Below are 16,100 nucleotides of genomic sequence, written 5' to 3'. Positions count from 1 at the left end.
TTTACATAGGGGGTTGAAACTTCGTAGGATTTATTTTTTCATCAAATGGAACAACTTTGGGGGGTGGGAGCAGAAAAAATCGTAGAAAAAAAATTCTACTTGGTATATATCAGTGTAAATAAGAACCACCCTAGGGAGGGGGGTAGCTAAACAATTCAAAAATCGACTGCCGGCTCTAGAATAGCTTCAAACGAATCTTTAACCAATTTTGAGAGTCAAAAAGAAGATTTTTCTAGTGATAATAATTGCTATAAGTTACAGAAACGAATTTCAAAAAAAAAAAAATCAAAAATTGGAGATCAATTAAATGGGTAAGTACTAATGATTTTCTCTTGGACTCTATTCAAAATTTTAAGAAATTTCCAAAAATGAAATTCAGCACTTGAAATTTGATTTTTGGTGTATTTTTGTTAAAGTAGCTAAAAGATTTGTAATACTTAAGTTATCAGGCAAAGGGACATTTTTTAAAATGAAAATAATTTTAAAATTACATCACCGATTATATTATTGCGTATCTTAAAATATTTTTTATTCTATCACCAAAATACATTTTTCTGCGTGAGAAAGGTCAGCAGTCGGGTATTTGTAATCTGTATATCTACCTAAGTGGGTATGAAAAAAATTCGATGAATTATTTTCCAAATGAAGCGTATCGAATTCTAAATTTAACATTCGTCTACCTAGTTAATTAAACAAGAAAAAACAACAACAATCACCTACCTATCAATTAGATATCCATATGAAAGTTAAATCTGGTGTACCATTTATGGAGCCTACAATTTCTTCGAAGGTCGCGAATATTATCTAATAAAAATAATCATTTAAATGTTATGGAAATTTCATAAAAACGTGCGATGCATTAATACTTGAGTAGAAGATTTTTTTGAGGGGAAAAAATTGTAAAATTAATGACATGAAAATACTAAATGTACAACACAATGAAAAAGTGATGAGAAAAAGCTCTTGGCCTGCGCAGTGTATTTCGAAAAACTGATGAGTACCTAAGTTACAATATAATTGCGTTCAGTTAGTGGAATCGAAGTATTTATCTATCAATGATAGGTATGCTTGAAAAATTTTCAAAATTAATATGTAAAGGTGCATCTGTATAATAAATACCTACAAACAATGATACAACTGATACACGTTCGATAATAATTGTGAACATGATAGGTACCTACTGATATCTGTAGGTAATTTGTATTCTAATCAATGGCCAGTTCGTCGTAAATACACCATAATGGATTCGATGATTTAGCGAGATAAGGATGAATTTCTCATACCTGATTTGGTTCTGTAGAGCTTACATGTGATAACACCCACCAAATTGGTTTTTTTCGTCGACAATCGAGCTCGAGCCCATTTCATTTCGAGATATAATGGTAATAGCGATTCGAAAGGTTGGTCATTTGGATACTTCGCTCGATCGATGCAACATAGTTCACAGTGATTCGTGCTACAGCCGAATCCAGTTTACGAGTCGTTCAACTACATAGTTCAGTGGCGCGAATATTTACCTACCTTATTACATATTCCAAATTATACGAGTATTTTCGAAATTAAAAAAATTCCACAAGTGCAGTGTCGCGATCGAATCATGAATCAAAAATTGAACCAAATTTTGAGAAACGTCACCGTCGAGCCAGCAGTTTTATTTTATTTCACTACGTACATGATTATGGACGCGGTCAACACGAACCTCTTCATACAGAAAATTTGTCGAGAAAACATCACGATGGAACCGAGCGATTTGAACACTCCGTGTAAAAATACGACACTGGCTAGCGACTTCGTATCGAAAATGAACTCAAAATATCGTGCAATTATGATGCTAATCTGCATAATTTACTCCATGTTCGCCACTTGCTGGAGCGACGAAGCTGGAAAACGCCGAAGACCGTTGATTTTCGTGCCCATGATAGCTCAATTTTTCCACTGCCTGGTGGGTTGCCTACATTCGCATTTCTGGCTCTGGCATCCGAAAAATGCCGCCTTAACCGAGCTAATTGTCGAAAGCCTAGGTGGCGGAATTCCATTGATGACGGTGGCCGTTCAGATGTACATCTGCGATGTGTCCAATTCCGAGAATCGAACAATGAGGCTGGGATTCTTATACGCGGTGGAATTACTATGTTTCCCGTTGGGTAAAGGAAGCGCCGGATTCATTATAAGAGCGTTCGGGTATTTTTATTCGTATCTTTTGTGCGCCGTTTTATCAGCGACTGGATTCCTTCTGGCTGTGATATTTGTCAAAGATGTTTCCGTGCCTGTGGTGTCGAACAGAAGTTATATTTGGAGAGTGGTGAATCTCGCTGGGGTGCGGGATAGTTTCGGAGTTATTTTTAAGAAGAGCATGGGAAGTAGACGAATGGTGGTCGCGGTGCTGATCTTAATCAAGATACTGATGTATTTTATTACTCAAGGTAAGCGTGATTTATGGTGGATTTTTTTTTTCAATCTTGTATCGAAATAAATGCTCTGTGATCTCTCCCCCCCCCCTCTTCCAAGCCTTCTATGTAAAAAAAGAAAAACAATTGAAAAAATTAATTTAGAAAAGTGGATATAATTATAAGGTCTAAATTCATCTCTCCTTTCCTCTCGTACCTTTTATGTCATCTTGATACGAGATACGATACAAGAGGAAGCTAAGTAAGAATTGACTTGAGTGTCTTCTCTCGCTGGAAATACTAACAAAACAACTTCTCAGTCACTCAGTTATCGATTTTATAATTCTTTATTCGTGAAAGCTTGAGAAACTAATGACTCATAGCATATAACTACTGTAATGATAAAAATTGACTCGACAATGTCTACACATAGTAGGTTTATTGAATGAATCATGCTTACAGCTCGGCTAGCTTATATTAGGAGTACATTAATCTAAAATTACGTGCCTACGTGCTATTTTATTTTTATTTAATTATTTATCCTCGCATTCCTCACGTACTCTCTAAATTTGAAACAGTCAATTTCACTGCTTAGCAGTCACGACATTTTGCCTTTTTAAAGCAGTAGTTTTTTTTTACTGCAAAACAGTGAAAAATTACTGAATTGGTCAGTAAAAAATCATTTTGACTGACCAATTCAGTAATTTTTCACTGTTTTGCAGTAAAAAAAACTTATACTGCTTTAAAAAGGCAAAATGTCGTGACTGCTAAGCAGTGAAATTTGACTGCTTTAAATTTAGAGAGTAGGTATCTTTCTACACTACACTACCTTCCAAAAGAATTGTGCTGCTCATATTGATAATTTTGGGTGTCAAACTATGAAGTATTAAATTTTCTAAAATGATTCAAAAATTACGTAAATTAATGAGAAAAATGAATGATAAGTTTTAATTCCAGGAAAATTCAATACTTTCATTATTTTACCAACATGAGTGCCTAACTGGGTCCTATTTTTTTTTTTTTTTTTTTTTTTTTCAAAAAAACTGATAATCTCGAGCAGCAACGAACTCAATTAATCTTTTTTTTAGACCATTTTTTCTGGCTGCCAACACGTTTTGAGAGTGACTTTGAACACAAGTGAGAAAAATTGTGTTTTTGGCACAATTTTCCAAAGAAAAGTACCTCAAAATTACAAATAGTGCGAGTGAGCAGTTGCAACTCTATAAATCTTCTTTTTAAGGTCATAAATGTTAACTAGGTATCATGGAATTTTTATAGTGATTTTCGGACAATATGAGTGAGGAAAAAGTGTGTTTTTTGAGGCCCAAACTTTTCAAAGAAATACCTATCCCAAAACTTTAAAATGTACATTTGGAGTCTTTTTTCCAGGTCATATTTCAACTACAGAGACGTTTGAGAGTCACTTTCAACGTCTAAGTGAAAAATGTGTTTTTGGGGTTCTAATTCATTTCACCAAAAAAATACCCCTAAATTTTGAAATGTGTGATTGAGCATCTACAGCCTTAAGAATCACTTTTCTATGGCATAAGTATTTTATGTTTAGGTACCTATCAACTTTTTTTGAAAAATTTTGGTCTCCAAAAATATAGCCTATTTTTTTCCTCTTGAGTATTTAGGCTCTGCGGATGATTAAAGGCCATAGATGGATAAGTAGAGTGAATTCGGCCCCGAGAACTTCAGGGTTGATATTTGCGTGGAAGGTGGGGGGTTGTGGCCTGAAAGGAGAAGGGGATGGCGGTAGCATAAAATTGGACGTCATATTCGTGTTCGAAGATTTGATTTATATGGAAACGACACCAATGTTATGAAAATAGCTCAACTTTTAATACCTGCTATAGTAAAAATTGAGGTGGGGGCAGATGCACTGGAGGGGTTTGGATGAGAGTAGCATAAAATTGGATGTCATATTCGTGTTTGGAGGGGTTCGATTCACATGAAAATGATACCTCGTTTATCAAAAACAATAATTTACACCAGAATGCATTTTTACCCCCCCCCCCCTCTCTCACTCTGTAAGTTTTTTCAGTTTTTGACCAAGGCCAAACTCCAATGTTTTTTTTTTTTTGAAAAAATTGTATGTTTTTTAGAGCTCAAAAACGCATTTAAAGAAATGCTATTCCCATTTTTGGACCGGATCATGGTCATCGTCAAAACAGATGAACAAAGCTATAAAATAAACTCCATTTTGAGGGTAAAATATGGGGAGAGGGGGTGAAAATTGTTATGAGAATGCCCCTAATAAGTGCCTGCAACGTACTAAAAAATTGAGAAAATCGACTTTTCGACTTTCGTAAGGCTGAAAAAATGAATTTTGTAATAATTTTAGGAAAAGGGGCCTATGGCCTATCTCCAGAACCGGGGGAACGGGTGATAAAAAGTTGTAGGGGGACCTCAAAAGACTGTAGGAAAAATTTGAGGTCTCAAACTTCACTCAAAACTCAAGCATTTTGTGACACCGGCGTTCAAAATTTTGAAATTTTCAAAAAAAAAATTAACAATAGAGGAGAAGGTACAAATATGGACCCCCTCTAGCTTTTTGGCTTTAAAGGGTAGAAAAAATTATCAATTTTTTTTTCGAGTATACCATTCGAAAGGCCAAAGACTCTAGTATATTGTGTAAAAAAAATTATTCTTTTTGTTGAAAACTCACGGAGAAATTTGAAATTTAGAAAAATGACATAAAATGGTACAAATATGGACTCGGGTACAAATATGGACCCCCCTCAAAAAATGAATAAAAAGTTCAGAAAATTGAACAAAAATTTATTTAAAGATGTTTTTCGATGCTTTGGACTTGTCTTCTTTATTAATAACACTTTTCTCGGTATTCTAAAAACTATTGAATCAAAATTAGATGAAAAAAATTTAGGGGTCCATATTTATACCCATGCAAAAAATTATCCAAGTTTATGAAAAATGAAAAAATCATGGTTCCATTTTCGACACTTTGGGCTTGTCTTCTTTGTTAATAACACTTTTCTCGACATTCTAAAAAATATTGAATCAGAATTAGGTAAAAAAAATTTAGGGGTCCATATTTATACCCATGCAAAAAATCGGCTCAGTTTATGAAAAATGAAAAAAATTATGAAAATCAGTTGAAGTACAGACAAATATGAAAGTATATTTTGAAAGTATATTTTGAAAGTACACATTGTAAGCTACTTACTCCGCTAATAATTTTTTTTCCAAACTTTATTTGAAGTTGATGAATTGCTGAATGAAAAACTTGTAAAATTTTCCATTGGTAAGAAAATAATGCACAAAAAAAACAATATTGCTGATGAGAGACACCCAAGTTTGCATGGATCCGAAATAAGTACATGGATCATCGATACTACACTACTTGTATAATTTTTAGTACCCAGCATGACCGTAGCGCTAGTGGTTGTACACTAAACCATGGGGGGTCCATATTTGTACCTGGGTCCTGGGTCCATAATTGTACCTTCTCCTCTACGTAATTTTTGATTTTTTTATGGTTATTGGTCGAATTATGTCTATTTTTAGGGGTGAAACCCCGTTTTCATTTGATTTTTGTTTACCTTTCTTTAAAAATAGCAGGCTTGTAGTGAAAGAAGCATTTTGGAATTATGCCGTGAAAAAAAACTCAATTATTCAAATTTGAAATTTCCTAGAAGAAAATTTTTAGGACCGTTTTTTGGACCTGGACTGACCAATGACCGGTCTCAAAACCGGACGGGACCGGCAGTGGCGGATTTAAGGATTAGGGCCCGAGGAGCAAATCGGGGAAAAGGGCCCACAGTCAAATGTTTCATGTGACATATTGTCAGGTAGGTTTTCTGGGGTGCCGGGTGCGAAATGCACTCCATTTTTACCAACCACCTCTCCATCTCCTTCAAGGAGCTAACGTATTGATGAATAACTATTTTGAGGAACGTTATTAAAATTTCCTCAGGAAGTTCCATAAGTACAGAGAAGAAAATTACAATTAGCCCGAGCGAAGCGAGGGCAAAAGCTTTTGAAATTTTATAATTCAAGAGGTCAAAAAACGTTGTTTCTAATGTGTGAGATTATTTTTCTGAATTTAATATTTCAAATTTGAATGAAAACTTTTTACTTTGAATATTTCAATTTTAGAGAAGAAAATTAAATTGACCTGAGCGAAATTTTCTAATCCAAGAGGTAAAAACTTTTTTTATGTTAAAAATTGATTTTTTGAATTTACTAATGTTTAGATTCTAGTGAAATTTTTTTTGAAATAAAATTGTAGAAAACAAAGTAGGTAATGTAGCCCGAGCGAAGCGAGGGCAAAAGCTTTTGAAATTTTATAATCCAGGATGTCAAAAAACGTTATTTCTGGATTTAATATTTCAAATTTTAATGAAAACTTTTTAAATATTTCAATTTTGGAGAAGAAAATTAAATTGGCCAGAGCGGAATTTTCTAATCCAAGAGGTAAAAATCTTTTCTTACTTATGCAAAACTTGATTTTTCTGGATTTACTTCTGCTTTGATCTCAGTAAAAAATTTTTAGAAATAAAGTTGAAGAAAATAAAGCGAAGTAGCCCGAGCGAAGCGAGGGCAAAAGCTTTTGAAATTTTATAATTCAATAGGTCAAAAAAACGTTATTTCTGATGTGTGAGATTATTTTTCTGGATTTAATATTTCGAATGAAGAATTTTTAAAAGTTTCAATTGTAGAGAAGAAAATTGAATTGGCCCGAGCAAAATTTTCTAATCCAAGAGGTAAAAAACTTTTTTTTAGACAAAATATTGATTTTTCTGGATTTATTACCGCTTAGATTTTAGTGAAAATTTTTTAGAAATAAAACTTTAGAAAACAAAAGCGAAGTGACCCGAGCGAAGCGTGAACAAAAGATTTTGAAATTTTATAATCCAAGAGGTCAGGGTCGGCTTGGGGCTTCTGGCGGATGCACCGAATGTGTCCTCCAAAATTTTTCCCTTCCCCCTTAAGAATCTTTCTCATTCTGTATTTTTTTTTAGGTTTGGATACTTGAATTCAAGTTGTGCGATTGATTTTTGCTTTTGTCTTTTTATTCAACATATTTATTAATAGCAAAAAGAGGAGATTTTTGGAGGAGGGCCGGACGAAAAAATTTCCATAAGAAAAAATTGCCAATTTTACCGAATAAAATCTAAAATGAGAACTTGAAAAGTTTTTAAAGTGAAATAAAAGATGAAATGACAATTTTTCCAATTGATATATGTACTTTGCATTTGGCCCTATAAAAATTTTCGTTTTCCCATTTTTTATGGAAGTTTCGAAAATTGATTTTTTTGGTTTTGAGAAGAGATAAAAATTTTAAAAATTCGTGTTTTAAGAGGTAAAAAACGATGTTTTTGAAAAATTTATTCACTTTTTTAGCTCAAAATTTTAGAACTTGAATGACTGTTTTTTAAAAATTTCAAATTTGAAAGTGCGTTTTTTTTTTTGGTTAGAAAATTTCTTGAAATTTGAATACTTACTTAATAGATTTTCATAAAAATTCGATCTCAATTTGAAAAAAAAACTACACAGGCCAAAGTAAAGTGAGGGCTGAACATTTCAAAAATTTGTATTTTGAGAGGTAAAAAACAATTTTTTGTAGTGACAGATGAGTTTATTTTTTTGACCACACAATTTTAGAATTTGAATTCACTAAAATTGAAAATTTATACTTATTTTTAAATAAAAGAAAACTGGCCCGAGCGAAGCGAGGGCAAAAGCTTCCAAAAATTGTTATCGGAGAAAGTGAAAATATCATCTTTTTTGGTGGAAACGTGGCCCCAGGGGCCTCTTGGTGTCTCGGGGCCCCTGACGATTGCCAGGTAACACCATACGCCAGTCCACCACTGCTGTAATCTATCGACTCATTTTGATATACCACGATATAAATAAATTGGACTTCTTCATGCAGATCTATACCGAACTACCACATGGAAGACCTCTACCTACATTTATTGGATTATATTTCTATCTTATTGAATTAGAAAACGACATCGCTAATAATTAGATAATTTTTTCTGCAATACATATTCAAAAACTACCATTATAATTTTTCTCTTTGGGGCCCATTTCCTCTTGGGGCCCGAGGCGCAACTGCCCACTTTGCCACCTGTTAAATCCGCCACTGGGGACCGGACCTCAAAGACAAAAAAAACTGAGACCGAAAACCTGAACAAACCAACTATGTGTAAAATTGTAAAAAAAATGACCGAACCAAAAACCTCTATCAAATTGAGCAATTGAGCATGACCAACGGACCGGACCGGACCGGACCGTTTGAAAGCTCCAAAACAAAGACCTTGGTTTTGGAAGGACCGCAATACCCAAGCGGTCCTACAAGCCTGAAAAATAGGCAAAAATAACTCATTAGTCTCTTTAATTTTACAAAATTGTTATTCATTTGAAGTCTGGGATGCCTTTTATCACTATATGACTTGAAATACTCATCTCCTTCCCTTTCTCCCTCCATCTCCAGGGATTCTCAACTATAGCGAAAATTTTGATGGAAAATGAATATTGGCATTAGTAATCTGAAAAAATTCAGACCTACGATTCTCTGGCTCAATGTAAGACGTGTTTTTTAAGCACAGCTCTCAGCTACTTATCCACATATATGGCCTTAAAATGTGACTAGATATTAATAAGTAGTTCTTCTAAGTACTTAACAGCTGCCCATTGAATTTTTTTTCATCAATCAATTTAATAATTTCCTATGCAATTTTGGGAATAAAGATTTTTTTAAAATTCAGAACTCAGTTGGATCCTCAAATTTTCCATTGAGAAAGTTGTGTAACTGTTTTTCACTGGAAAGCTACCCTGCCATTGCGGTGAAAAAATCCTTCTTCATCAAATACCCTAATTTTTAAAAATATTTTTTGATAAATTCATTCCACGAATTTGTATTATTTTTTAATTTCTTTAGCTAGTTTGGCCAACTTTAAGTTATTTTACTCGATTTAAACATTTTGATGAAACTTCCGGATTTCACAGTCTTTCACGATTAGAACCTACCAAGTATTACGATTAGTTGTGGGGAAAGGTTTCGAAATAAAAAAATAAATTTTGAAGACTTCCATATCTACCTTTTAAACAATTTTTGGAAAAATTGGAAATTTTTCGAAATTATTTTCAAGTTTCAAGAAAACTTGTCAAAAAAATGTTGGAATAGAAAAATTGTCGTTTTTAAAAAATTTGATGATTTTCGTATAAATTTTTTACTGATTGAAATTTCAGGAAAATACTGGAATAGGTAAAATTGTTTGATAATTTTCTGATGCTCTCGTTAATATCCCTTTTTATTATTTTCTTGAAAATTTCATATTTTTCCAGAGCTGTAATCGTAAGTTCTCTAAAATAGCCATTAGGTTGGGCATAATCAGCGAAAGTGATTTTTTTTATACCAATACTTACCTATTTGTACAATATTTCAGGTGAGAAAACAGTCTTTTATCTATTCATGGTGGAGAAATTCAAATGGAATGAGGTGGATTTCAGCGTATTTTCATTTTATAAATATTCTGGAGTGATTTTAGGTAAGCTACATCTACATAATTAATTTAAAATTTGATTTCATTCTTATTATTTCGTGTTTGAATACAAATTGATCCATTTTTAATGCTGGTGTTATACACAGGTACTGTTTTTTGTTCAATTTTGATGAGTAAAATTTTAAAAATTCACGACGGTTTGATCGGAGCCTTCGCTGTATTTTGGGATACAATCACTGCGATAGGATTCTTATTTGCAACACAAAATTGGCACATTTACGCAGGTAACTACCTTCAATTTTTTTATCTCATTCGCGATTAATGAATACCCACACTGAGCTATTTTTCTTCGAATACATTGCGGATGCGTGGATGATAATACTTGACAAATTTCTTTAGAAATCTTTTATGCATGAAAATGGAAATTCCATTATCGTTTCATTTAGATCTACGTACCTACTTATACCAAGAATCTCGTGGGCATTAAAGGTCATGAATAGACTTACGTAAATGTAGCATAATCAAAAATCGGATTACCTATACAGAAATAAAGAGGTCTATAGAAACACAATTTCTTGATTTTTTTTTTTTGCGTCATCGTTCCATGAATTGTGATGAACATTATCCATTCTTCCTGATAAAAAAGTATTCGTATTCCTAATAAGTTTTATTGTCTATTATTGACTTAAGTACCTATGGTGATTATTCTGTTTGCAGTTGCTTTATTCGATGTATTGCACGGTACAGCATTATCAGTATGCATTTCATTTATAAGCAAGCATTATGACAGTACTGAATTTGGTGAGTGAAATGAAAATGAACTATTGAATATAGCCATGCATACCTTGAATAATGCTCAAATTGAAATATTCTAAATTTGTTTCAATTTTTAGGACGACTGAGTACTGTTCAGAATGCATTCGCGATATTCATTCCTCTATGCCATCCTGTTTACAATGGAGTATTTCAAATGACCATAAAGTCTTTCCCGTCAGCATTTTTTATTATTAGTATTATTTTGAACATTCTAGTCTTCTTGTTATACAGGTCAGTAGTTATTATTAAATGAGCTCAAAAATACTAATTTTGCTGAATATTTTCATCACAGCTATCCATGAAAAAACTTTTTTTTGTGTGTTCTTTCAGCTCATCTTATTTAATCAGTAAAAAAATCGAGAATCGAATTGGCAAGAGTTGAATAGCTGTACTTAAACGTGATTTACCAAAGATGATACGATAATTGCGTCATTTGCAATTAACGTTTTTTTTTTTATAATCTTTTTTTTTTTAATGAACAGTTTTTATACGTTTGTATTACGAATGTTCCATGAAATAAAGAACAATTTTGTACGCATGGGACATTTATTTAATAGGTACCTTATTTGATAATTTTCAGCTGTGTAAAACACGTTCGAAGCTTGATGTGCATTCGAGCTTCGAAGTCAAATCGTTATCTGAGAACACGTTTGAATTTAAAATGTGCTTGTAAGAAACGGTTAATTTTTATGAAAAAATACTTACGAGGATTGTGTTTTGACAAATTCGTCGAATTTTATAGCAAAAAAGTCTCAAATTTTGATTTCGTTGGCGGGAATGTGTTTAAATAAAAATTTTTTCTAAATCAGCAATCTTAAGATTAAAAGTCAAAAATAAAGAAAAAATAGTTTTGAAACACTAAAAAAGAAAAAAAATTGAAACGAAAAATTAAATGTCGTGTCATGAAAATATGTTGGTATTTAATGTTTAAAACAAAACGAAAAATTTGTGGAAAAAAAAACAAAAAAGTGTATGTTTGGTAAAATTAAGATGAATGAGAAATTGAAGTAAGTATTTTGTTAAAAAAAATTTGAGACCTATTTTTACCAATTAAATTCCTAAATGATAAAGTATTTAGGTAGGTACTTGATAGAAATTATGAAAATTGAATTAAATCATTTTTCAGGATGAAAAAAATAAAATCACAAAAGGAAGGAGGGAGATGACTCTGAAAAAAAAGAAGAAGTCCAGAAATTTAAAAATTGTTCCTGACATTTCAGAAACAATTTTCATAAAAGAAAGATTGCTAGAAACTTGGTATAATTTTTTTCAAATCAAAACGATTTTAATGAATCAATAAACTAGACCTACCTAATTCATGATCTGAAAATTTTTCCCCTCTCTTTGGATTTTTTAGGCTATAACTTCATGCTATGAATATTAAAAACGAATAAGGAAGCACATACCTATATAAGAAAGTATCATGATCATACTTAGCGGTTATCTCAAATGTTTTAAAAATAAACTGGGATCATAACTATTTTCTTTATTAGTTTATTCATTTCATTTTTGCGCAATACATCTTTAAATAAATTCGAGCGAAAAATAACGACCTTTCTAATCACTACTTTTGATATTTTTATTCATTTCATGTGCAATTATGTAATTGTTTTGTTTCGACTCATTGATTTGAATTATCTACCTATACTCATAAATGGAATAGTTGTTCTGATTCATTTGAAATGTTTACTTTCTTACACAGCTACAGCATGTAATATTTAACTAAATTTAAAATTAAGTGAAACACCTTAATAATGAGTACCTTAAAATTTAATAGAAATAACTCGGTTATAGATAGGTAGTGATAACAGTTATGACGTTCATCTTTGTTGCTATCACTCGATACAAAATATTAAGACATATCAATCTAGGTACCTATCACTAAAAAATGAACACTTTACTCTTCCCTAAATCTTCTCTTTTATTATTAAAAGCTCTCTCTGATAAGATATGAACTTACCTACCTAATTCCTATTCAAGGCCTCAATAATTAAAAAATTATAACCGCTTGCCTACTTATAAAATTGGTTCATCTCTGAATTGGTGCGATAAACATTATTAAAGTAAGTAGGTAGTAGGTAATCATTCGTCAACAAGAAATCTCAAAACTTCTGTAGCCCAACTGCCCAAATTTGTGTTTAGATTATTCCCCACTGAATACAATGGGCCTAGGATTAATTTTTGTCAACGATACATTGACATACTTATATGTAGGTACCTGAAAGGCAACTAGGTACCTGGATTATTTGTTTTTAAATCAATGGGAAATTATAGTAAAAAAAAGTCCCGCTGTAACTGGATATATTTTTTTAAAAATAACAGTCGACTCGAATTACCAATTTATTTCCAAGATAAGTACACGTTATTTGAACTGCGTCAGTCAGTGATAAGGCAACGTGAATGTTTCATGTAATTGATTCAATTACAAATTATTGCATAGGTACTTATGTAGGTAAAGTACATAGTTCCTTCAACATTCAGCAAAATGTTTTCGCTCGTAATAAAAAGTGAACGCTCAATTTACCGTAATTCAGATAGGAATACAATTCAATCGATAAATTAGTTCGTATTAATTAATTTTAACTCTTGCATTTTTTTTTTTTTTTTGAGAAACTTATTTAATCGCAAATTTTAGATAACGTTTTATGATTCCTTTTTTTATGAATTGGCGGATTTATACGAAAAAGAGGGGGAAAGATGACTATATGAGCCTACAAAGGAAGCATAAATACTGGTTTCTTCTCCAACTTCAACGTTCTCAGTCTGCTTTGGGAAACAATGACCAAGTTTTAAGAAATAAAAAAAGGACTTAAGATTCCGCTTGAACCAGAGCCATTGTACTTACGTACTTAGGTACTTATTTAGGTACTCAAAATCCAAAGATCATTATTTTTAGCGTTTCGCCAGGAAACTAAAAATTTGCAATTAATTGATCATTTTTTGGGGAATTTTGTGTTTTGAAAATAATTTCCTTACGAATGTGCCAAGTTCGTTATTGATCAAAAATATCTGACAGGTAAGTATCATTTTTGAAACTAAGCAAATATGTATTTTGGAACACACTGACGCCAATTTTCGGATTAAAATTTCTGATTTTAAAAAATCAACAGAATTATTCAATAAGTTATTATTAGGTACCTAAATCTTTTGTATAAATTGGAGAAGTCAATTCTATGTGATCGCATCACGCTGAATATTACCTGCAACATTTTCGTTTGCTGGTCAATTTTAAACAAATTTTTCAAAAAAATTGACCCTAAATTTTGCAACTTAGACTCCATGAAGATTTTGAAAATTTTTTAATATAGAACACGTAAAATCTGAAAAAAATATTGAGCCAACTGGGCCAATTTCTTTGACATTTTGTAACAAAAAAGAGCTGGCCGAGGAGCAGATTTACTACCCAAAAAAGTTTGAGAAGTTGCACCCAAATTTGAAAAAAAGTTAAAATATGTACAATTTATATACCTACAAACTAGGACAAATTTTTGCACGAATTTGAGCAGCATCGCAAATTGCTAAGCATTTTACTTCGAAAAAAAAAAACAAAAAAAAAGAATAAAATCAAAACAAAAACCAAAAGCAAGAAAAATTATAAAAATAAATCCGAAAAAAAAATTGAAAACGAAAACTTTGAATATATACCTACCTAAACGAAAACCAACAGTAAAAAAAAATTGGCTAAGAACAAAAAAAATACAACAACTTCGAAAATTGAAAAACCCTCAAAATGAAAATGAATCAAAAAATCTCATCTTCTCATCTTCGAAATGAAAACAAAGAATTCTATAAACAAAATTAAACACGAGAAAACGAAATGGAAAACTAGAAATGAAATCGGTCTTCAAGAAACTGAATCGAAACAAAAGAAGCAAAATCGAATCGAAAACCAAAACTGGAAACGATTGTAATTTGTATGAAAAGAAAAATGTAAAAACAAATACATACCTCCACCAACGTTTTAGGAAAAAAATGGATTTTGAAAAAAATTAATTAAAATAACAAACAAAATCAAATTGAAAGCCTAAAGCATGAAACAAACTTGAGAAAACAAAATATGTAGATAAGTAAACATGAAAATTATTAAAGGTTTAAAATCATTGAAAATAGAGAAAAACAAACAAATATTCATGGAAATGCATGAAAACCCGTTAAAGTGAAGTAAGATGAAAAACAATTGAAAAATGAAAGCTAAAACATTATAAAAATGAAAGAAAATGTTGAAAAAATTAAAAAATGCGCAAATAAGTTGAGAAAATGATGTAAAAATAGGTACCTACTGTAAAAAATAAAGAAAACAAAAAAACTTAAAATGTGAAAAAATATTTTAAAAATGGAATATTCCCCCTTCCAAAAAAAAACGTAATCAAATAAAATAAAACGAAGAATAAAAATTTAACAAAAATGAATCAATTTATAAAATAAATGGTTGGAAAAGTAGATCAAAAAAAGAACAAAAGAAGAAAAATTGTAAAATAAATTTAAAACGACAAAGGAAAAAAATTATGAAATAAATAAAATAAGAAAAAAATAATGAATTGAAAAAATGAATAAAAAAAATGAAAAACAAAAGAGAAAATCCAGTAATTTTTTATAGAATGAATGTTGATATGAGGAAATATGCCTTCATCGTGTAAGCGATGCTTATAAGAATTCTCCATAAGAATATCTCCCGCCAATACTGAAAGTAGGTCAACGTGAGAACTATGTTTTAGAAACAATACGCATGTCTCATAGAAAGATCATACGTATTGTATTCATCCGTGACACGTAGCTGGAGGCTCCATGGATCGGATCTCTGACCAGCAACTTTACTTAGTTTCGGCAAATCGCGAATGCTGGTTCTCTGTCAACCTAAGGATGAGGGAGCTGGTCTCCTCTTCTTTGGTTTTACGTTATAGGCACCCACCTTATGAAGTAGTTAAAGTGTGTTTTTAACGTGATAGTTTTTCGTAAGTTAAATTATCGTGGTACTTATTGGGCAAACCTCCGATCCTGCTAGCCATTGGAATTGCTTCTCGTATGAAAGGGTACTTCTAGTAATCCATTTCTGTCGCCGAGCAGGTAAGCCTAGTATTAGTGAGCTCCCGCGAAAGAGACAGAAAAAGAGTACAGTGTTAGAGATATGAAAATATCTCACCCTTGATCTTGGTACTCATAAAGGTATTTAGTAGTAATTAGTGTACTAACACGTATTATTATGGAAATAATTATCTCAACTAACGCGAGTCGTGTGGTATAAGTACACCAGAGTGTGTACCCATTATAAAATATTTCTCGTAGGTATTTTATACTTACCTATTATTTATGTTAAATTGTACTTACATATTATTCTTTTTATCAATAAATCACATTGTAAACTCTCCGTGTCAAATGTGTATTATTTATTGGTAAATATGAGTAAGTAATGTGAAGGGTG

The 16,100-nt window shown here is 31.7% G+C and overlaps 1 protein-coding gene and 1 long non-coding RNA gene across 2 annotated transcripts in view; one reads left to right on the top strand and one right to left on the bottom strand.

Moving 5' to 3' along the window:
• LOC135838936 (uncharacterized) overlaps nt 1-4,410 on the bottom strand; it is a 282,350-nt gene extending 277,940 nt beyond the window's left edge. The window contains exon 1 of the long non-coding RNA XR_010557496.1: nt 4,399-4,410. This is a non-coding gene — a long non-coding RNA (uncharacterized LOC135838936). The remainder of the gene's footprint in view (nt 1-4,398) is intronic.
• On the top strand, nt 1,316-11,215 carry LOC135838933 (uncharacterized). Its single transcript, XM_065354761.1, has 6 exons — nt 1,316-2,423; nt 9,809-9,910; nt 10,012-10,149; nt 10,583-10,666; nt 10,759-10,912; nt 11,012-11,215. Exons 1-6 carry the CDS (start codon nt 1,598-1,600, stop codon nt 11,061-11,063), a joined length of 1,356 nt encoding a protein of 451 aa, XP_065210833.1. The 5' UTR covers nt 1,316-1,597; the 3' UTR covers nt 11,064-11,215.
• The last annotated feature ends 4,885 nt before the right edge of the window (nt 11,216-16,100 follow it).

This window comes from Planococcus citri, chromosome 3, assembly GCF_950023065.1.
Source record: "Planococcus citri chromosome 3, ihPlaCitr1.1, whole genome shotgun sequence".
Lineage (NCBI taxonomy): Eukaryota > Metazoa > Arthropoda > Insecta > Hemiptera > Pseudococcidae > Planococcus > Planococcus citri.
The sequence above is the reverse complement of the archived record's forward strand: the minus strand, read 5'-3'. Positions and strand labels throughout refer to the sequence as shown.